At 45.9% G+C, this 22,139-nt stretch overlaps 1 protein-coding gene, 1 long non-coding RNA gene and 1 pseudogene across 2 annotated transcripts; 2 read left to right on the plus strand and 1 right to left on the minus strand.

Annotated features, from left to right (window-relative positions):
• Positions 1 to 204: 204 nt before the first annotated feature.
• On the minus strand, positions 205 to 1,881 carry LOC136518843 (uncharacterized). Its single transcript, XR_010774623.1, has 3 exons — positions 1,305 to 1,881; positions 825 to 1,001; positions 205 to 535 (listed from the first exon to the last, which is right to left on the minus strand). It is a non-coding gene; the product is annotated as an uncharacterized lncRNA (long non-coding RNA).
• A 1,998-nt stretch (positions 1,882 to 3,879) lies between these two features.
• On the plus strand, positions 3,880 to 6,700 carry LOC136515157 (uncharacterized). Its single transcript, XM_066508833.1, has 2 exons — positions 3,880 to 3,958; positions 6,063 to 6,700. The coding sequence occupies exons 1-2, from the start codon at positions 3,880 to 3,882 to the stop codon at positions 6,698 to 6,700; spliced, it is 717 nt and encodes a 238-aa protein (XP_066364930.1).
• A 974-nt stretch (positions 6,701 to 7,674) lies between these two features.
• LOC136519075 (phospholipase A1-II 7-like) lies at positions 7,675 to 21,701 on the plus strand (annotated as a pseudogene).
• The last annotated feature ends 438 nt before the right edge of the window (positions 21,702 to 22,139 follow it).

Genomic DNA, 22,139 nt, shown 5'->3' on the forward strand with positions numbered 1-22,139 from the left:
GGCAAACTGACTACTTTGCCTAGTGTCAGTTTCCTGACACTAGGCAAAGTCTGTTCCCAGGGGTGCCACGTGTGGCCCCTTTGCCTAGTGTCAGACCCCTGACACTAGGCAAAGTAACCAGAAGCTGAATTTTTTTTTATTATTCCATTTGCGACACAAATATAAATCATATTCAAACACCACAAATATATCACATGAATCATAAATAAGAACCACATGTTCACATATATCACATGTTCATACCAAAAGTCCAAATGTGCCACAAGTTCACAAGTTCATAAGTGCACAACCAAATTTCTTAACAAAGTTCACAACAAGCTGATCACGACGATTGTCAAGGATGAAGAGGCCCGTGGTTTGATGCTCCAGGCGACCCTTCCACTTGATTCGGCTCAAGTTGTGGTGCCGGTGACGCTCCAATCTGTGAAGCCAGCGACCCTTCCACTTGATTCGGCTCAAGCTGTGGTGCCGGCGACGCTCCAATCTGTGAAGCCGGCGACCCTCCAATTTGATTCGATGCCACGCCCGATTGATGCTGAAAAAAATGAAAAGGATACCGTCAATAAAAAATTTCGGCAGAACCTCCCCTGCACGGAGAGGTTTCCAAACCCTGCAAGAAAAAACGGCACGATGACCGTCAAGAACATACATATCAATACACCGCCACCAACACCACCACCACCCGAACACCACAACTGCCACCACCACACCACAACAACAACCGCCGTCACCACCAACACCATATTGTATGTTTGAGATTGCATATTTTTTCTAGTGTGCACTATGTCAGGTTGGAACATAATAAGTAATATATTGGTACTCACAGGAGTAGCTGCTTGAGGAAGTGGCAAGACTAGGCTAGCTGGCATGGTCCGCCCCATAGCGGCACCAAGAGTGGACACGAACCCCACCAGCTCCTCTATCCTCTGTCGTTGGGCCTCCAGCACTTCTCCAATATTGTTTACCCACCAATTCTTATTTGCACTGCCCTACAGCCCTTCCTGAAAACCATGAAAAAGAAACGTTCAATCAAATGGTGATTCAGAGAACTTAATAGATAGCACTGCAAAGACAAGACAATGTAACACTACTGATTTGTTAATTACAACACAAAAAACTATTAATTCCTGTAAAGAAATCTTACGCATCTATTCAATAGTCTTGCTGCTATTTCATCAAAAACAGAAATAAATGTAACTCACCCATACACGGAAGATACATTGTCATAGTCAATGCAGCTAGAGAAATACATGATTTGCCAAGGGAGAATCAGCTTTGAATTATGGTGGCAAAAAGAGACATACCAGTTGAAGTAGAAACCAGCAAACTTTGAGTTTTCTGAAATCTCAATTTCCACCCTTGCTTTTCTGGATGCCTGCTCAAAAATATATGCTACTGTTACTACCTACTATACTATAAAAAATGCCCAGCATGCTTTTAAAATTATCAAACTTCTTGTTTAGCAAACAGGAGGTTAGAACCTATAATACTCACTCAAAACTCTGGATGTAATTGGTTAGATAAGACAGTAATAGCAGCAGCAAACTAGCATGTATCAATCCAATCTAGGACAGAAAAATTAGGGAATTCATACTTGTCACCCTCACAAAGCAAATGACCTTTCAATATGAACTCCTGCTACTAGCACAGTAATAGATGGGCTTTCTGTTTTAGTTTAGAAAAACTCAGTTGTCGTTTATAGCAAAGAAGAAATACTTGTCCTTTCTTCTAACATAAACCATCAAAGAAATTATAGGAACTGAATCACTCATAAATAAATGGCAGCCTCCGAAATATTTAGTAAGCTAAACCTATTGAGAAAAGTTTAGTATTTTAAACTGATCGAAAGGGAACACACAAGGCAGGAACTCAGAATTTATGACTGCATGAACATATAATAACAGTTACAGAAATACTAGAAAATGTATTAAAAATAAAAAGTTCTAGGAGTACTGCAGGGCATATTGGTATTGAAGAATGCTTTTATGTACAGCAGGAACAATGTCAGGTCGGTTTCTATTCATGAGCTTGCCAAAATCATACAAAAGGAACCTTCACTGCACTTCACTTTGTAAACCTACAATAAAGAGACGGTCAGATGCGTATACAAAGGTTACAGAAGATCACTTGCACATGACATTCACAGATAACCAGAAACATGGACACATGGCATCAACATTTTGCACCTTTTCACGAAGTAGCTCTTCTCACCCATGTTGTACTTGGCTACTTGTTATTTGGGTGACAAGCCCAAATACAGGGGACTTCATCTATTTGTGGGTTGCGTCCAGACGCATGTTTTATAACCACAAGTAATGGTGATAAGTGGATCCGACAGTGATATATTACTACTAGATGGTGGCCTGAGCCGGCAATGATATATCACCTGCTACCGTCGGTGTGGCTCAATGTACCGGTTAAATAGGTTGTCCAATCATTATCTACATTCTAAACTTATGACCCGACAGTAAAATATAATCACTGCTGCCTCATACACATCCGGCACCGATTGACTGTTCTGTAGTGGTGCAACGGCGGCCGTTCCCAGCCACTTGCTTGCTATAAGAGCATGGTCAATAATAGAGCCAAGTGTTTGGTTATAAGTCAAGTTATAAAAGTCTAAGTTATACAATAGTTAGTCTTCTATTTGTCTACAAAATTTCTTTATTATTATATGTTTCCATTCGCTCTCATTTCTCCTCACATACATCTCTATTGGGATCTCTTATCTCTCTTTCCTTCTCTCTTCTACATCAGCAAAAAACATTGATTAGCTTGGCTATAAGCCAATTGTTATCCTTGCTCTAATACTACCACATTCTTCCTCTCCAACTGAATCCACACGTGGTGTCCGGTTGGTAAGGCGAGGGCCAAAATGGCAACCAGCAAATCCACAGTCTTCCAGCTCGCGTACGTGATTCACGCACGAAGGGTACACGATTGGCCGAGAGCAGATCCGGCCGGCCGCTGGTACACTCGCTGGATACTCTTCACATGCATGCAGGCGTCCTCCTTGCATTGTTGTGTTCTTGGCTGCTGCATATATATTTGCTCCCTGTCCTTATGCATGCATGCTTTCTATGAATCGGTCTGGCTGTGTGACGTCCACGTCCAGGACCATTTTGCTACATGCACTGATTGTCATGCACGTGAATCACGTACCTGATTGTCATGTACTGCTCGCTCCAGGGATGCCGACCCCCATGATTGCCAATTTGTCATGCATGTGAATCACGCACTGTACCTGAGGAGCTGCATGCATTGCAGACCTCCTTTAGTGCACAGATTCGGATCTGAATACTGGATATATATCAAGTGTAGTAGATTACTAGAAGATAGTTGCTGCGGAGATAGTGAAAAAATAAAAATGAAATCAAGTAGAGAGAACAAAGATAGTTTGAATTAAGAGGTTGAAAGCTAGTGACATATATCTCTACTATAATTGAAAACTTCAGACTCATCACGGAGGCTTCAACGCTCCCGTCCATATAAAAAGGAAACAAACGCTCCTCTCCCACACCGCCCAACGCGCCGCGCCCTCATCCCGCATTCGCACCTCCCGGGTTTGATCCCCACCTTCTCCGCTCCAAATCCCGTAGCCCTCGCCCTAGCGCCTGCCCTTGCATTGGCCGCCGCCCGCCGCCCTAGCACCCGCCCTGCCCCGGATCATCCCACGCGTGGCGCCGCAGCATGGAGACCTCAGCGGTGGTGCACCCGGCGGCGCAATCGACGCGGAGGTCGACCTCCCGCATCTGGAGTGGAATCGACTTGTTGCCCTGTCCCGACTGACCCCGCGTCGGCGCCGTGGCCGCGCTGCCGTCGCCCCGCTCTTCCCCGTCTCGCGCTGCAGGGCGACCTCAGCGCGGAATGACCTCGGCGATGCCGCACCCGGCGGCGCAGTCAACCCGGAGGTCGACCTCCTGCATCTGGATTCGGTTGGCGCGGCTCCGTGCCAAAGGTTCGTGTGCTCCTTTTCTGCAGGTTGATTTTTTCTCTCTATATATCTCGTTGATTGATGCTGCTGTTGCTTTGGCCTCCACTAGCGCAGGCTGGGGAAGGCATCGCTGAGTACGAGCCGTTGCGTTGGTACATTCCGGAAGAATTTTGATTCCTCAAATTTGAATTCATATGCTTGTTTGAGAGCACATTTTGATTGTAACCGGACAACAAGACATATCAATTGGGCTCAATAGCAGTACAACTTGTCATTTTTCCTCACAATATCCATTGACGTGATAAGTATTGTAATGGCTCCCTTATTAGCTAACCAAAATACAGTTGGAAAGTCAAACAGTACATCCTATACTATCTATTTACTGAACCTTTTAATTTCTCATTCAGTCATCCTCAGTCTCTTAGGTTGCTGGAATTATCTTATGGTGACATGTCCAACGTATTAAAAATATGTCTTTAGCAAAACATAGTGTCGTTGTTTTGATCTCTTCCCTGCATGTTAGATTTGGTTCAGTAAATAGATTGTACGTGATCGCTGGTGAGGGACGACGAGCGCATGGACACGGTGCTGCTCAACTGATTGGGGAGTTTCTCAAGGTAGTTATCCTCAATGCATTATCATCTCAAGTTTTCAACGGTTTGATTTCCATTTTGGATGAATGTTTACGTGCGTCTAATTGGCTGTTGCAATCATCATCTGTTGCCATATGGTTACTTCTCAAAAGAAGCTTTGGTTGCTGGTCAATGTGGTTACTTCTCAGTCATGTGTTTGGGAGATATGACTACTCATAATGATGAAAACTGTGTAAGAAGATTATTCAGTGCCATTGGAAAAGTTTTGATCTCCTAAAGAGAAATATTTTGATGCTAAACTGGCTTGAGGTATGCATCTCTTTTTGTATGTGAAACTGAAAATAGAGGCCATGACTGATGGTGGAGTTGCTGCTGGGCTTCCTCGGGACCTTGCCCTTGGTCTCGCATCTCAAACAGATTGTGTTCATTCTGTTAAGATATGTTGTGATCCATTCTTTGCATATGCCGTGTGATTCTTTTTAAGTCATCATCTCCTGGTAGAGGTTTGTATCTTGGTTCAGAAAATTCATCGATGCAGGTGAAGGAAGACAATAACTCCTCCAACAATGCACCCCGCATTTCTTGATTTCTCTCCTCGCCGCTGTTTCTTTTATCCTGTGCTAAATTTTCTGAAGCTGATGATCTCCTTTGTGTGAAATAAGTGATAAACCTGTGCCAAATTTCTTTCATGAAACTTTAAGTGCAAAGGTTGTTAACTCCAATTCCAATCCAGAAATCTTAACTGCATGCAGAACATTTCTTGTATTACTCCAGAGAATTGTTACTGCCGCTGTTCATTTCTTTAGCTTCTTTGGCTTGTACTTGGCAACCTATCTGTATTGTTGAGAGCTGAATGCTAAGGAGCAAGAGGTGGAAGTGTCCAGCGTGACCTGCAGATGGACCAGCTCCCCTGTCCATCTTCACCTTCAGACTCGCTCCGATGGCGGATACGCCTGTTTCTTTCTGTAGCGTGTTCTTATGGCAATCTACTAGAGTCGGAACTGAATTCAGGACAAGGTTAATTGTACTGAGTGCTGAACTGTGTGTGCATTCATGTAGAAACAGCTTTGCCCTTGACGAGCTTTAGGAATGTAGTTTCATGGGACACTTTTCTTTTGATATGTATATGTAGTTTCATGTTTTTTATATAATAAAATTAGCCTTCGAAGCAATGAAACAAGATATTAATGGGATTTTGCTATTCTTTTTTATGATACTCTATGTTTCTTTCATCCTTTGATTTTTTTAGTTATGATTTATTTTTTCTAACGCCACCGTAGCGTTAGCACGGGTAATATACTAGTGTCTATTAGTGAAAGATGACGTGGGTAGTTAGTGGAATATGACGTGGATGTCTTGTGTGTTGACATAGAACTTAAAATGATGTGGATAGCTTACATTAAGATGTTGAAAGTTAATGTAACGAGGCAGTCCCAATGGTGAAACTACGCACGGTTCGCGTAGCAACCATATCGGCAAGAAATCATATGCAGAAACCATCTCACGTAACTTATTTTTCATTCCTCTCTCCTAAGTCCATCGTCTTGCTCTGGCCATCGGGCGTGAGAGCTCGTGCTCACAAAGCCTGCAGGGACGACCAACGCGGAGCGGAGGAGCCTCAGCTGGCCTCCACCGGCGGCAGCGGCGGTCTGCACGGCACGAGAGCGCGGCAGCAGGCGAGCTCTCCCGTCGGCATGCGAGCGCGGCGGCGTGGGCGTGCGAGCTCTCGCTGCGGCACGCGAGAGCGGAGGCGCGCAAGCAGAGCTCCAGCCCGGCGCGAGCAGCGCAGGCGAGTTCCCACGGCGGCTCGGGCGAGCGCAGCTGCGCATGCGAGCTCTCGTGGCGGCGCGGGCCAGCACGGCTCGGCCGAGCGTGGCGGCGCAGGCGAGCTCCGTGGCGGCGCGGGCCAAGGCAGCGCGCGAGATCCCGCTGCGGCTCGGGCGAGCGCGGATGTGCGTGCGAGCTCTCGCTGCGGCACGCGATCGCGGGGGCGTGGGCTAGCGCGGAGGCGCGCGAGCAGAGCTCTAGCCCGGCGCGAGCCAGCGTAGGCGAGCTCCCGTGGCGGCTCCGGCGAGCGCAGCTGCGCGTGCGAGCTCTCGTGGCGGCACAGGCGAGCTCCGTGGCGGCGCGGACCAGGGCTGCGCGCGAGAGCGCGGCCGGCGCGGGTTCATGATAGAAACCGGTGGTTTCTTTCCGACGGAGATTTCGTCGTTTCCCGGTGGATCGGGTCAAGTGAAGACGTGGTTTCTCTCAGAGAAAACGATTTCTCAGTTTTTTTCTCTCCTTCCTCATTAATTGAGCTACCATATCAGCATTTTGCTTAATTGACGTCTCATCATTTAATAAAAATAGAAACCACCATTAATACTCTATTTGGACTGCCCGGACATGACTATTTGTGGAAGATTACGTTGATGTCTTGTATGTTGAGATAGAATTTGAGTTGACGTGAATAGCTTACACTAAGAGGTTGGAAGATAATGGCATGACACGCTATTAATGAAAGATTATGTGGATGTCTTGCTTGTTCAGATAGTACTTGAGATGACGTGGATAGCTTGCATTAACATGTTCGTAGTTAGTGGCATGACATGGCTATTAATGGAAAATGATGTGTATGTCTTGTATATTGAGATAGAACATGTAGTGAAGATTAGCTTTACAAGAGATATAGATTCACACGTGGCAGGATGACTATGGTCGTGGCTTCGGCAGCTACAAATACACTCCAAGCTGAAGCACCACCAAAGCAAGCAACGCCAAGCGATAGCTATGACTGATGGTGATGCACTGGATTATACAGGTGGTGGTAGGGCTCATGTAGCAGTAGTACTGCTCGGTACAGGGATGATTGTCGGTTGCATGTTATTTTTTTTTTAAAAAGAAAAGATGATTGTCGGTTGCATGTGAATCACGTACTGGCCGGGGTCGGTACGTGAGGAGGAGGGTGATTGGTGCAGGATGGCCAGGGTCGGTTCGGCGGCTACAAATACACTCCAAGCTGAAGCACCAAACCAAGCAACGCAAACAACACGCCAAGCGATAGCTAGCACGCTCGTCATCAGCTACTCAAGTTGGACGACTCGCTAGTGTAGGTGCCTGCGCAGCGCAACGCAGCCGAGGGAGGTAACTCAACTCCTAGTAGCCATGGCATCCTCTGCAAATGGAAGCATCGCCAAGAGGTGGCGCGAGCTCCAAGGCGACAACTCCTGGAAGGGCCTCCTGGGCCCGCTAGATATGGACCTCCGCAAGTCCATTTCCTACGGCGAGCTCGCCGCACTAGGTAGAAAAAGATTTTTAGAGTTGGCTGGTAACTTTTTGTAGGGGTGGTTTTGCCAACCGTTCTTATAAAAAGGTGGCTAAAAATAATTGATTTATAGGAGCGGTTCCTAGGCCGTTCCTACAAATCGATTTGTAGGGGCGGCTGGTGTTATCAGCCGTCCCAATAAATCCGATTTGTAGAGGCGGCTGGATATTGAGCCGCCCCTATAAATCAATTTCCAGAAACAAAAAAAGGGGCAAAAAAATAACAATTTTTTTTTAACCGAGGAGGCGATTTGTAGGGGCGGCTGGATATTGAGCCGCCTCTACAAATCAATTTCCAGAAACGAAAAAAGGGGCAAAAAAATAGCAAATTTTTTTTAACTGAGGAGGTCCCCACCGACAGCCACACACACCCTCACTCTATGGTTGTAGCATTTTTTTCACGATTTTTGCACACTTCGCGTCGGCCGGGATTCGAACCGGCGACCTCTCTCTCACGCTCCATCTCCAATACCACTGCACCTCCCATGTCCACAATCCATTTTGATTCCCCATGTATTATAAAAAATTGAGCATAAATTGATTGTTTGAGGCCCTAAACTCATTCAAATGAAAAAGTTGTCAACTACAAAGTTTTATAACTTTTCGAGATCTACAACTTTCATTTTGGTAGTTTCTCCATCCGATATCACTTATGAAATTTGAATTTCAAATAATAGAAATTCGAACGTAGTTTTCCATGACAAGATGATTTCAAATCAAAAAGTTGTCAACTACAAAGTTTCATAACTTATCGAGATCTACAACTTTTATTTTGGTTGTTTCTCCATCCGAGGTCGTTTACAAAATTTAAATTTCAAATTTTAGAAATTCAAACGTAATTTTCCTTGACAAGATGATTTCAAATTAAAAAGTTGTCAACTATAGAGTTTCATAACTTTTCGAGATCTACAACTTCTATTTTGATCATTTATTCATCCGACATAGTGGTAGTAACATTGTTCACAAATGTTACATATCTCTCTTATTATTTATGAAACTATAAGAGAGATATGTAAATTTTATAAACAATGTTATTACCACTTTATCGGATGAAGAAATGACCAAAATAAAACTTATAGATCTTGATAAGTTCTGCAACTTCTATGTTCATGATTTTTTCATCTGAAATCAATTAGTATTCCAAAATAACGTTTGGCCTTCTCTATGTGCTCCTCTAAATATTGTTCATCTTTTGCCCCTTTTTTTCTATTTTTTTTGCCGTCATTGTTTTTTTGGGAAATTTTGACTTTTCTATTTTTTGATATTTTTCCTTTACTTAGGAGCACAAACGAAGTAACCACAGAAAATATGAGCTGAAACAAGTGAAAGACGTGGCCTGTGGAATTTTCAGAAAACTTGCTCAAAATCAACAAAAACCTTGTGACCACTAAAACATGATCTTGTGACCACTTTTTGACCAATCTAAATTTTTCGAACCCCGACAAGGTGGGGGGATGAACGGATCCGAAATTTTTTTCTGATCGATTTGCATATATGGAACGTCGAAAACGGAGTTCGTATGCGAAAACTAGATCAGTTTTTAGAATTGGCTCCGAATTATAGGACAAAACGGGAACAATAATTTCAAACAGTATTTTCAACCATGTAAATGATCTCAACTGAAAAAGTCGTCAACTACAAAGTTTCATAACTTTTCGAGATCTACAACTTTCATTTTGATTGTTTCTTCATCCGAGGTCGTTTACAAAATTTGAATTTTAGTGCTTGCTTTTTAATATTCGGCGTCCATTTGTAGAGGCACTTCATTGTTGAGCCGCCCCTACAAATCAATTTATAGGGGCAGCTGGATATTGAGCCACCCCATTTGTAGGGGGTGGCTGGATATCCAGACGCCCCTACAAATCGGGCCATTTATAGGGGCGGCTGATAACACCGACTGCCCCTACAAATTCATTTATAAGGGCGGCTCATTTGGCAACCATTTGTAGGGGCGGCTCTGTCACCAGCCGCCCCTACAAAAAATTCATCCCGTTGCTAAAAACATTTTTTACGTAGTGCCGAGGCCACCTACGATGGGTTCAACACGGAGCGGCGGTCGCCGCACGCCGGCGCCTGCATGTACAGCTACTCCGACCTGCTGGCCAGCTCGAGCGTGGTGGCGACCGGCCACTACGAGGTCACCAGGTTCATCTACACCACGTTGGGGCAGCCCCTCCCCGACGCCTTCCTCCTGCGCCCGCTGGGGGCGCTTAAGGACGTGTGGTCCAGGGAGTCCAACTTCATGGGCTACGTCGCCGTGACCACCGACGAGGGCGCCGCCATGCTGGGGAGGCATGACATCATCATCGCGTGGCGCGGCACCGTGTAGAGCCTAGAGTGGGTCAACGACCTCGGCTTCACGCCCGTGCCCGCCACGTCGCACTACCGGAGGCGGCTTTTTTGTCGAGTGCCTGAGGCACTCGGCAAAGGCCGATATATACTCTACAAAGCCTTTGTCGAGTGTTAAGCAAAGGGCGCTCGGTAAATAGTTTATCGGCAAAGACCGCTTTGCCGAGTACACTTTATCAGGCACTTGGCAAAGGCTTTGCTAAGTGCCAATCCGACACTCAGCAAAGAAAAGTGGCCGTGACGGTGGCTTTGCCGAGTGTCAAGGTCAAACACTCAGCAAAGGTACCCGCTTTGCCGAGCGCCATTGACTTAGACACTCGGCAAAGGTGGCCACTTTGCCGAGTGTCGCCGACAAGACACTCGGCAAAGTGGCGACCTTTGCCGAGTGCCTGGTCCGTGGCAGTCGGCAAATCTGTGATGTTTGCCGAGTGCAATGGCCATTGCATTCGGCAAAGCATGTTCCCAGGTAGTTCCTAGATGGTCACTTTACCGAGTGTCATGGCCATTGCACTTGGCAAAGTGACTGAAAACAACCTTTTTATTTGTTTTTTACATCACATCCAAACAAACAGAAGATATATCTAACAAACATCACATATATATCGTCAACACCACATATATATCACCAACACCACATATATATCACAAACATCACATATATATCACAAACGTCACATGTCTCACAATATATCACAAATAAGTTCACAAGCAATCCAAGTGCTCCATCATCGTCAACCACAATTGCAAATAGAAGTATCATTAACAACCACAAGTATCATCACTGATTTGGTGAAGGCTTCGCTGAAGCATGAGGATCGTTCGATGCCGCCGATTGATTCTGCACAAAGGAGAAGAGATTGCATGTGTGAGACAAGATAAATATATACCATACATGAATAAAACTTTCATACTCCACTAGGTTTGACCGTAAGCATGAACATACAAACTAAAATATTTATACTCACAGGAGTAGAATAGTGAGGAGGTGGAGGTGGAGGTGGAGCGAATGGCGAAGGTGGCAGAGCTACACCCGTAGCGGCGCTAAGACTTTGCATGTACTAAAGAATCTCCGCCATCCTCCGCTGCTCGGCCTCCCACTCAGCCTCCACCCTCTCCATCTTTGCCTGCATCTGCTCCCGTATCCTCCTCTCTTGTTCCAGCTGGGCCTATAATATATTCACCCCAATGTTACAATAATGCAAAGGAAAGGTATGAAAAAACCAATGAACGGCGAATAAATCAGGAATAACCTCGAGTACCTCCACCCGGTGGTGTGAAGTGTCCTGCCGAGGTCGTATGGCCGGGCTCCTGCTCATGCTGCTTGCTCGAATCTAGGAGAGACTAGGAGTAGCAGCTGAGTCGATTGCGCCGTCGCCAATCCAGTACCGCCCATGCTTCTTGCCTCCTCCCACCCTCATGACGACTTCTCCATCAAGGTCCTCGGTGCTCAGATCATACTCTGACCCATGGACCTCCCTTGCCATAGATGTGTACTCACTGAGGTGGTTGTGGACGGTCGCATTGTTGTACGCCTTGGGCCCGTCCTCCGGGTTGTAGTCGACGTCGGACGTTGCCTTGCCCTTGTGGGCCATAGCAAATGCCTTGAAGATGGAGCAAGGCTGTCCACCATGTGACGCCAACTGCGAGAAAAAATGCAAGATGATTAGAAATCATGCAAAATTGAGCGTTAGAATAAATAAATGAATTTGCGTACCCATGTTTCTGCGTATCCGCTAAGGCTGCGACTGCCTTGATGGTGTGCTACACTTGGCATCATCAAATGCCGCTCCCGGCACAAGTTGTGCGTCTCCTCCCACTCGCGTGAGCACCACCTGTCCACCATCTGTTCCCAGCACTCGGGATGCGCGCGCGCACCAATAAGGAATCATCTATAGGCCATCAAGTACATGACATATCAGAAGATGAAATTAAGCCTACTTAATCTCAAAAGGAATTAGTATTAATGTTCTGTATATATCTACTGGTACTGGTCCTGGGTCAGCGTCATGGATCTTGCGTCCCTTTTGGTGACCTTTGTTCCAAGGACGGTCCCATGGTAAGTTACAACGGTCTGGATACACGCCTCGTAATGCATGTCCATGATGAGTTTTTTGTAGCATTTGGTAGCCACCGCATCCGCCCTGGCCTCATGTCTGTCCTAGCATCTAAAGAAATCCTACATACAAACACGATGTATCCATTCATTATTTCAAGAATGTATTGAGCAATGTAGTGCGAGGAAGACTTACCCATAGCTCTTGCTTCACCCGCTCCGCCTTGTTGTTGAATACCCTGCGGGCCTGATCTGCAGCATCGGGGGCGGCGGCGTAGTGGTCAAACGAGTAGGCCGGCCCCGTCACTCCAGCGTACTCAACTAGGCCAGGGAAGTGCTCCTTGCACAGAAGACCGAGGATGCCATTGACTTGGCATGTGTGACCACCTCCACTCGCCACAATTGTCCAGTTCCTGCCCAAGTGATTAAGAAAAATTATTATTTTCTATTTTGATTTTCAACATATCATATAAAGTAGTGATAACATCTAAAGTTACTTACTTTTCCCTCTCGGGTCGAATCAGCGGGCGTCTCTCATGAGGTATCGGTCGCTGAGGGAGGCTCATGGGATCTCGCAAGTAGACGCTCAACGAACTAGAGGAAGCGGCACCCCCCGTTGTCGCCTTGTCCTCGTTGTCCTCCTGCATGTCCTCCTGCGCCTCCTCGGCGTCCTCCTGGGGCACCTGCTCCTCATCCTCCTCCTCACGCGACGGGGCGGTAGGCGATGACTCCCTTCTACGGCTGCTCCTCCTCCTACTCTCCCCCGGTGCAGCGGTCCTTGTCCTTCGGTATAAGGACATTAGCTTCCTCATCCCACCGCCCACCATCTTTGTTCAATCACCTGCAATTAAAAAGAGTAAACCAATAAACACAGATAAATAAGAAGTACTTACAAATAGATGCAAAATAAACAAAATGTAATTACAAAATAACATAGTATTACATGTATTAGAAATAATCTTTATGATCAGGATTAGCTGGATCATAAGTCTCATCATCACTATCAATCATGTTGAAATAATCAACACTATCTGAATGAGCAATGTTGGCATTGTCATTGTCTAAATGTAATCGCTCAAGCATTTGTAAGTCCTTCACATTTTGCACCTCATCTCCAGCGTCCTCTTCAATAACCGTTTCATTGTCTACTTCCATTCCGATCGTTTTAGTTAAGTCTATCTCAAACCTCCCTTCTAGTCCCTCTTCTTCAAAGAACTCTCTGTCATATGTGTTTGGGTCTAAGTTGTAATCTTCATCATTTGGGACATGCACTTTATCGTGTGGCGATACCCTGTGCACAATATCCCAACCCTTAAGATGCTTTATGGTTTGACATGCATATGGGAGATAATAAACTTGCGTGGCCTGTTGGGCCACAATATTGACATCGTCTCCTGGTAAGACGGAATCATGTCTAATTTTGACTAGCCCAAGATTAGAATATGTCCGTCTCGTTACTTCAGGATCAAACTAATGGCATTTGAATATGACGGGATTAAAAGGTTTGGAACCATGAAACTTGAGTTTGTATATTTCTTCAATTCTTCCATAATACTCGACCTCATCAACACCGGGCATAAAAACTCTGGAACTTGTGGTTCTTCGATTGGGCCGACTCTGCTCGTAGCTTGTTGTGCGAAAGCGATATCCATTCACGTCATAACCAGAAAATGACCTGACCCTATAGGCAAAGCCATCGGCAACCTATCTCAACCTGGCATGCGTAGATGCATCCCTCTAGCCCTGCAAGCTCAAGCAGGATACATCGTTATATTATTCACACATACGATTAACTTGGAATGTCAAACTAAGTACGAGCTAAATTGGACGGTACCTTCCGTTTGAACCAAGAAATGAAATCAGGCATTCCATTTCCCACACCCTGTCTAAGAAGGGTATCTACCTACTACGGGGTAGGATCCCTTGATTGACGCCAGAATTCATGAAGAAATTCCCTGTTCCAACGAGAAACAAGGGGGTTGGATGTAGAATAGTGACGGCGTATTTAACAAGTCCGTTGAGAACTTACTGCATGTACGGCGCCACTTCGTCAAGGTTGGTCAACAAGTATAGCATGATATGGCACCACTCTTCATGATTCAAGGTCTTGGGGGTCGATGCACTTGCGCTTCCGAGTTGCCCTCGGAAAAGGCTGAGGGTCGATTCATTTTTGCCAGCATTGAAACGAGGGGTGGATTATGCACGCTAGGGAAGTTGTCACCATAGTATGTTGTTGTGAAGTTCGCCACCTCCTCCGGAATGTATGCCTCTACAATGGAAGCCTCGATTTTGCATTTATTTCTATATTTCTTTCGAAGAACCATTAGACATCTCTCGATTGGATAGCACCAACGACCCTGCATGGCCCCCCATTCGTGCCTCAAACGGGAGGTGTAAAATCAAATACTGCATCAGATTGAAGAAGCTGGGTGGAAAGATCTTCTCCAACTTACAGAACAACACAGGTGTCATTCTTTCCAAGTCAGCAATCAAGGTCCGAGATAACTTCTTGGCACAAAACTGGTGAAAGAAATAGCTCAACTCTGCCAGCACTAGCCAGACATGCTCAGGGACATAGCCTCGAACCATTGCCGGAAGAAGCCGCTCAATCCATATGTGGTAGTCATGACTCTTCATCCCTAAGACTCGCATAGTAGATAAGTTCACTCCCCTCCTAAGATTAGCTGCATACCCATCAGGGAACATTGACGTCTGGATCCATTCTAGTACTTCCCTCCTTTGGGGCTTGCTCAAGACAAAATTGGCCTTAGGCCTTCTCCATGTCTTGCCACGACTAGGAGGCTTCATATGTTGGTTTGGTCTATCGCATAACGTTGCTAGATCCACTCTAGCCTTAATGTTGTCCTTTGACTTGTCAGGAATGTCCATGATTGTTGCCCAAAGTGCCTCGGCGACATTCTTTTCAATATGCATTACATCAATGTTGTGTGGAAGAAGAAGGTCATCAAAATAGGGGAGTCGAGTCAAGCCCGACTTATGAGTCCACATATGTTGCTCACCATATCCCACAAAATCACCTTCTAGATTGACCACGAGACCATCTATCTGTTCACAAACCGCGGCACCAGTCATTATCGGTGGTGCAGGGTCTATCACTATGACACCTTTCGTAAAGTTCTTGATGTCTCGTCTGAATGCATGGTCAAGAGGGAGGAATTGCTGATGTTTGTTGAACGATGAATACTTACCACCCTTCTACAACCAAATGAACCTCAGACCTTCCTTGCATACTGGACATGGAAACTTCCCCTTTGCAGTTGCCTCTGGCTCCTCCTCCATATGTCCTTCAGCGAACTGTGCCTCATGAAAGTCATTTAACATGTCTGCTACCCCAGCATCAGCATCATAATCCTCAACATGTGGTCTCACCACCTCCTCTCTCATACGATTGGCTTCACCATGGTAGACCCACCGGGTATAGTCTATCGTAAATCCATTCTTCCAAAGATGTTCCTCCATGACCTTCTTCGTTTGTCTTTTCCTGTTTGCACATTTGTTGCAAGGACAACAAATTTTGCTCGCTCCTTTAGCAGCCACGCCAAATGCCCATTCCAAGAAAGCATCGGTCTTGTCGATCCATTCATTAGTGACCTAACCCTGACTTGCACGGCCCGTGTACATCCACTCACGGTCCTCCATCCTCTAACATATATAGCGGCGAGTAATATAAACATCAATTGCATCTACATGACGTTCCTACTATCTAATAGGTGAGGATAGGTCCTAATCCCACCCGCAGATCCATAGATGAGGTTAGTTTCCATGCTCTACTCCTATCTGAGATAGAATTTCGGCAGCACCTCCCCGCTGTTCTCCAAATACACGTCCTGTCAGGGAGAGTGTGTATCTGGAGAACAACAGGGAGATGATGCCGAAACTCTGTCTCAGATCGGAGCAGACCATGGAAACTAACCCCACCTACGTATCCGCGAGCTGTCAAAAAAACATGGACAATTCGAAACATATACCGTTTTAGATATGGAAATATCTGCATATTTCCAACCGTATCTCTTTCAAACGGGAGACGCCTAACTGGGTTACGTGATCTACGACCATGATACGGAAAGAGGGGTTATACCTAGGGTGGCGGTGGAGTCAGGCTAGCGGGGCCATGGTGGGTCGCTGTAGTGGTGAGGCGACGCGGTGCAGGCAGACCCGCAGCGACGAGGAGGGTGATCAGGGTCGCCGAGGTACTCCGGCTCTGCTCTGATGGGCTCTTCTCTATAAAAAAAGAAACATAAAAATGTCAATACAAAATTTCGGCAGCACCTCCCCTGCACGGTGAGGTTTCCAAAACCTACAAGAAAACCAACGGCACGATGGCCGACATACACATATATATGAACGACACGATGGCCGACATGCACAAGATTATATCCAACCACATATATATAACAATGTCACAACCACTCCTACGACTACCACCACTGCTACTCTACCACTACTACTACTACCACAACTACTAGTAATACTATGACGACGACGACGGTAGGGCATACCTAGTGGGTGTCATAAGGCGGCGGTGGTGAGGGGCCAGGGCACCGGTGGATAAGGCGACGACTGGGGAAGCACCGGGGACGGCGTGGGCGGCGGCGGCGTGGGCATGGGCGGGGGCGGCGACGGGGCCGGCGTCTCCTTCTTCTTCTCCTTCCTCCTTCTTCCTCCTCCTTCTTCCCTTCCTCCTTCTTCCTCCTCTCCTCCTCTCCTCCTCCTCTCTTTCTCCTCCTCCGGCGGCGCAGCGCGGGGGGCGACGCAGGCGGGGGCGGCGGCGGTGGGCGTGCATGTGTGTGTGCGTGCGGTGTGTGGGTCGGCTGGGCCGAGAGGTTAAATCCCCTCTTTGCCGAGTGCCCCCGATATGGCACTCGGCAAAGTTTTTTTTTTAATTCTTTGCTGAGTGCCACCTGGCCAGGCACTCGGCAAAGAGGGGTTTTTTATTTTTTTTTAAAAATTCTTTACCGAGTGCCATAGGTCCTGACACTCGGCAAAGAGACTCCTTTGTCGAGTGTCTTCTCCTGACACTGGGCAAAGAGGCTCCTTTACCGAGTGTCATTTTTTGACACTCGGCAAACCATATTTTTTCACTTTTGACCTCCAACTTTTTCTGTAGTCCTCAGACAATACCTGGTACTCCATATTCCAATGTGGCACATTTCTCGGACTTTTTCTATATTTCTTTAATTTATTTCATTTAATTGAATTTTCTTGGATAATTCAAATTATAATTGCTAGTCATTCGAATAATGAAAAAAATGAATGGAAAAATGATATTCATGTTATTTAGTATAATGTGAGGCCGTATCCAGGAACAGATCACCAATTTCGAACATCTTGTTCACGAAACATGACCATGAACTTACGGTTGAGTTTACAAGCATCGTACATGACAACTTACGCGAAACCTCCTCAATTTTTTATCACAGCCTTCACATATGATATCTTGACATCTTGACAAGTTTCATGATTTTTGGACTTTATTTGCTTTTTATAGAATTTAAAAACAACTCGACTGCAAGTTTGTGGTCATGTTTCGTGAAAAAGATGTTCGAAATTAGTGGTATGTTCCTAGATACGGCCTCATATTATACTAAATAACATGAATATCATTTTTTCATTCATTTTTTTCATTATTCGAATGACTAGCAGTTATAATTTGAATTATCCAAGAAAATTCAATTAAATGAAATAAATTAAAGAAATATAGAAAAAGTCCGAGAAATATGCCACATTAGAACATGGAGTACCAGGTATTGTCTGAGGACTGCAGAAAAAGTTTAGAGGTCAAAAGTGAAAAAAATATGGTTTGCCGAGTGTCAAAAAATGACACTCGGCAAAGGAGTCTCTTTGCCGAGTGCTAGGAGAAGACACTCGACAAAGGATTAACGGCGGCTGCCGGCCGTTAACGGCGACGACCCTTTGCCGAGTGTTATTGTTTGACACTCGACAAACCTGGTCTTTGCCAAGTGTTATTCTTTGCCGAGTGTTCGGCACTCGGCAAACCACCTTTTTGTCGAGTGCCATTTGTTTGCCAAGTGCTTTCTCTCTGGCACTTGGTAAACAACCACTTTACCGAGTGCCCGATAAAAAGCACTCAGCAAAGTCTGGGACACTCGACAAAGAAGTCGTCTCCGGTAGTGCCGGTCCTCGGCTCCAAGGCCGTCGCCAACCCCTTGGCGATGGTGCACATGGGCTTCCTCTCCATGTACACGTCCAGCCACGCCGGCTCCAAGTTCAACAAGACTAGCGTCAGGGACCAGGTCTTCGAGGAGGTGAGGAGGCTGGTGGAGCTCTACAAGGACGAGGAGATGAGCATCACCATCAGGGCCGGCTCTACAATTTTAAAGGCCCTTAGGCAAGCAAGACGATAAGGACCCGTTGAACTATGTAAAGACCAAATAATAAAAAATAATTTGCAGCATATACTTAGTTTGTATAAAAGATAACGATAGTACAACAAGAAAATTAAAAGAACAATAATTGTTATAATTACCTCAAATAAAAATATAATGCTTCAGTGCCTTGTAAAAAACGTCTTTAGGCATTTATTAATGCAAAATCTTTAAGAACAATATAAAGATCAATGTGGTCCAAAACATTCTTCCTAATATTTTACTTTTCTGAGCGCCCAAAAAATGCTTCTTAGGCAGCATCTAATAAGTATCTAAATAAATACATTGAATTAGAACTTTATAACCCTACCTCTGGACAAGTAAAGCGCATACACAAAATAATTAAACAAATAAGAAAAAATAGGCTTCAATACGGTAATGTCCCTGGCGCTAGCTTCCAGAGGTCCAAGTAAAAAATTGGAAATTGGAAAATACTAATCGGTCATGGGTATTGGCATGTTGGGGTTGCTTGCTATGATCTCATCTGCTATTCGCCGTTCTTGCATGCAGATGCAGCTCGCGTCGTCGCAGCACCACGACGGTGTGCCAATGTGCGGTGCGTCGGCGAGTCGGCGGCCACGTCGGGTGAGTCGGCGTCTCCACACAAGAATAGTGTGTCCACGTCGATGAGCAAGAACAGGAAGTGCCGGCACCGGTGGAAAACGAACGCTAGCTCCTCGCTTGATCCACGGCCTGCGCGGCAGAATAGAAATAGGTAGGTATGGTACGTCAAAGGATCAAGATGCCCAAGAGGGGGGTGAATTAAGCTAATTCTAAATTTCTTTGCAATAATTAAATCCTATTGTTAGCCCAATTAACCCATTGTGCCTAGAAAATGTTTCTAATGTTCTATCACACAAAAAATCTTGCAACCTAAGTTCCAATCCTACTCTAGCATGGCAATTCTATGAATGTAAAGACAAATATTGAATTGTTCAAAGTAAATGCTCAAAGTAAATAGAGAAGGAGGAACGCGACGATGTTTTGCCGAGGTATTGGAGAGTCGCCACTCCCCACTAGTCCTCGTTGGAGCACCCGCGCAAGGGTGTAGCTCCCCCTTGATCCACACAAGGATCAAGTGCTCTCTACGGGTTGATTCTTCGACACTTCGTCGCGGTGAATCACCCACAACCACTCACAACTTGAGTTGGGTCATCCACAAGCTCCGCCGGATGATCACCAAGCTCCCAATCACCACCAAGCCGTCTAGGTGATGGCGATCACCAAGAGTAACAAGCACGAACTCTCACTTGACCACAACAAGCCTAATGAGAAGGGTGGGTACATACTTTGCTACTCTTAATCTTACTAATGAGGGCTCTCTTTTGGATTCTCAAATCTCAATCACCTCACTAGGACCTTGCTCTTCTTGGCACCTTTAAAGGTGTTTCTTAGCTATTGAAATGAGCAAAAGTACCCCCACACACTAATGGAGAAAGTATTTATAACATGGGCTGAAAAACGAACCGTTATGTGCCTCTGTGGGGTGATCGGACGCTCTGGTCATGTTGACCGGACGCGCCGGTCAGTTCACCCCGAACTCCAGTGTTTAAAGTGTGATCGGATGCTGGCCAGCGTCCGGTCAGCACTGACCGGACGCGTCCGGTAGTGATTTTCCCTCTCTGGAACCTTACTGGAGTCGACCGGACGCTAGCCCTCAGCGTCCGGTCACTTCACCTCTCAGCGTCCGGTCACTTCCAGACGACTTCACCTTGATCAAATGAACTGATCGGACTCTGCGCTAGCGTCCGGTCACACCGAAGCTAGCGTCCGGTCAGTATTTGACCATCCATTCACTTCCAACTTTCGAACGTACGTGAATGAAGTTTGCTCCAATGGATCTAAGGGCTTTTTAGGAGCTACCTAGTGCTAGGTTTAGTAAGTGTGCACCACACCTAACCCACTAGACTCACCTAGATCAAGCTACCCGTCCATACCCCCCTTAATAGTACGGCCAAAGGAAAAACAAAGTCCTAAACTACTCTAAGTGTCTCTTCAACACCAAACGACATTTAGAACTAGTCCATCCTTAACCTTGTCATCCATCCTTTGAAAACCAAAACAATTTCCACCGTAGGGGCATAACCACCATGATAGCCTAATCGATCTCCATTACCATGACCTAACTTAATTGCCTCTACAAAACATACGTTAGTCATAGTAATCACGTATTGTCTTTAATCACCGAAACCCAGGAGCCTAGATGCTTTCAGTACGGCATGGGCTGTTGTTTGTTCGGCCTTTGAAAGCTAATGCCAAATAAGAAATGATATCTACTAATTACCTATATCCTCTTGGGCCCCCTAGCTCTTTGGGCCCTCGGCGGTCGCACCGGCTGCCCTCCCCCTAGAGCCGGGCCTGATCACCATCACCGGACACAGCCTCGACGCGACCATCTCCATCCTCAATGCCGTCGAAATCGTCAGCAATGGCGTGAACGTGCCCGGCGGCTCATCATCCACCAATAAGCCACCGTGCCCGGTGACGGCCATCGTGTTCGCGTGCCCACACGTCGGCGACCGCTTCTTCAGGGCGGCCTTCCAATCCTTCAAGGACCTCAAGGCTCTCCACGTGAAGAATGCCGGCGACGTCGTGCCAATGTACCCGCCGCTGGCGTACGTGGACGTGGCTGTGACGTTGAACATCAACACCGGTTGGTCGCCGTACCTCAAGTGGCCCAGCACGGTGCAGACGCTCCACAACCTCGAGTGCTACCTGCATGGCGTCGCCGGCGAGCAGGGCAGCGCCGAAGGGTTTAAGCTGGAGGTGGAGCGCGACGTGGTGCTGGTGAACAAGGGCGCCGACGCGCTCAAGGACGAGTACCCGATGCCGGCGAGCTGGTGGGCGCCAAAGATCAACACAACCTGTTCGGTTGGCTGGTTTGTATCGTTGCTGGTTCGTGAAAAAGTACCGTTGGCTGATTTATGTGAAAGAAAAATACTGTTTTGACTGAAAATTTACGATCGTTTACGATAAGCCACAGCCAAACGAAGGGGCTGGGCATGGTGAAGGATGATGCCGACGGCCAGTTGAAGGTCAACGACTTCCAGCAAATCTAATGGGCCCTGATGCTGCATGCTCCATCCACGCATACTATATATATAAATAATAACGCCGGTAGCAGGCCGTCATGTGCTATTATTATACACTTCTTCTATATTTCAGGTCTCTGAATTTTAAGATAATTTCAGACAATAGTATTGTACCATCCACTAGTAAAGTAATTTGTTACTTTTGTGATTTGTTATTTATCTTGTGTCATAACATTTTAAATTTTTGTCATTGTCTTTCTATAGAAATAATTGTAAATTGTAAATTTTCTTTGTGCCAATACAAATCAGATTTTGTCGGGTTTGTGATTTTTTCTAATGGATTTTTTATTCTCGGTATCGAAAATTGCAGATTGCGCCTACAAAATGAAATTGCAATGAACAAAATATACAATTTTAGTATAAAATATATGCAATAACCGTTGTCTGAAAGGACACTAAAATTCA

The sequence above is a fragment of the Miscanthus floridulus genome, chromosome 17 (genome assembly GCF_019320115.1).
Source record: "Miscanthus floridulus cultivar M001 chromosome 17, ASM1932011v1, whole genome shotgun sequence".
NCBI classification, from domain to species: domain Eukaryota; kingdom Viridiplantae; phylum Streptophyta; class Magnoliopsida; order Poales; family Poaceae; genus Miscanthus; species Miscanthus floridulus.

Excerpts from the sequence above, each read along its gene's own strand:
- LOC136515157 (XM_066508833.1), top strand. The coding sequence starts at position 3,880 with ATGCCGCACCCGGCGGCGCAGTCAACCCGGAGGTCGACCTCCTGCATC. Across the intron at positions 3,959-6,062 it reads GGCGCGGCTCCGTGCCAAAG|TCCATCGTCTTGCTCTGGCC; the intron begins GTTCGTGTGCTC and ends CTCTCTCCTAAG.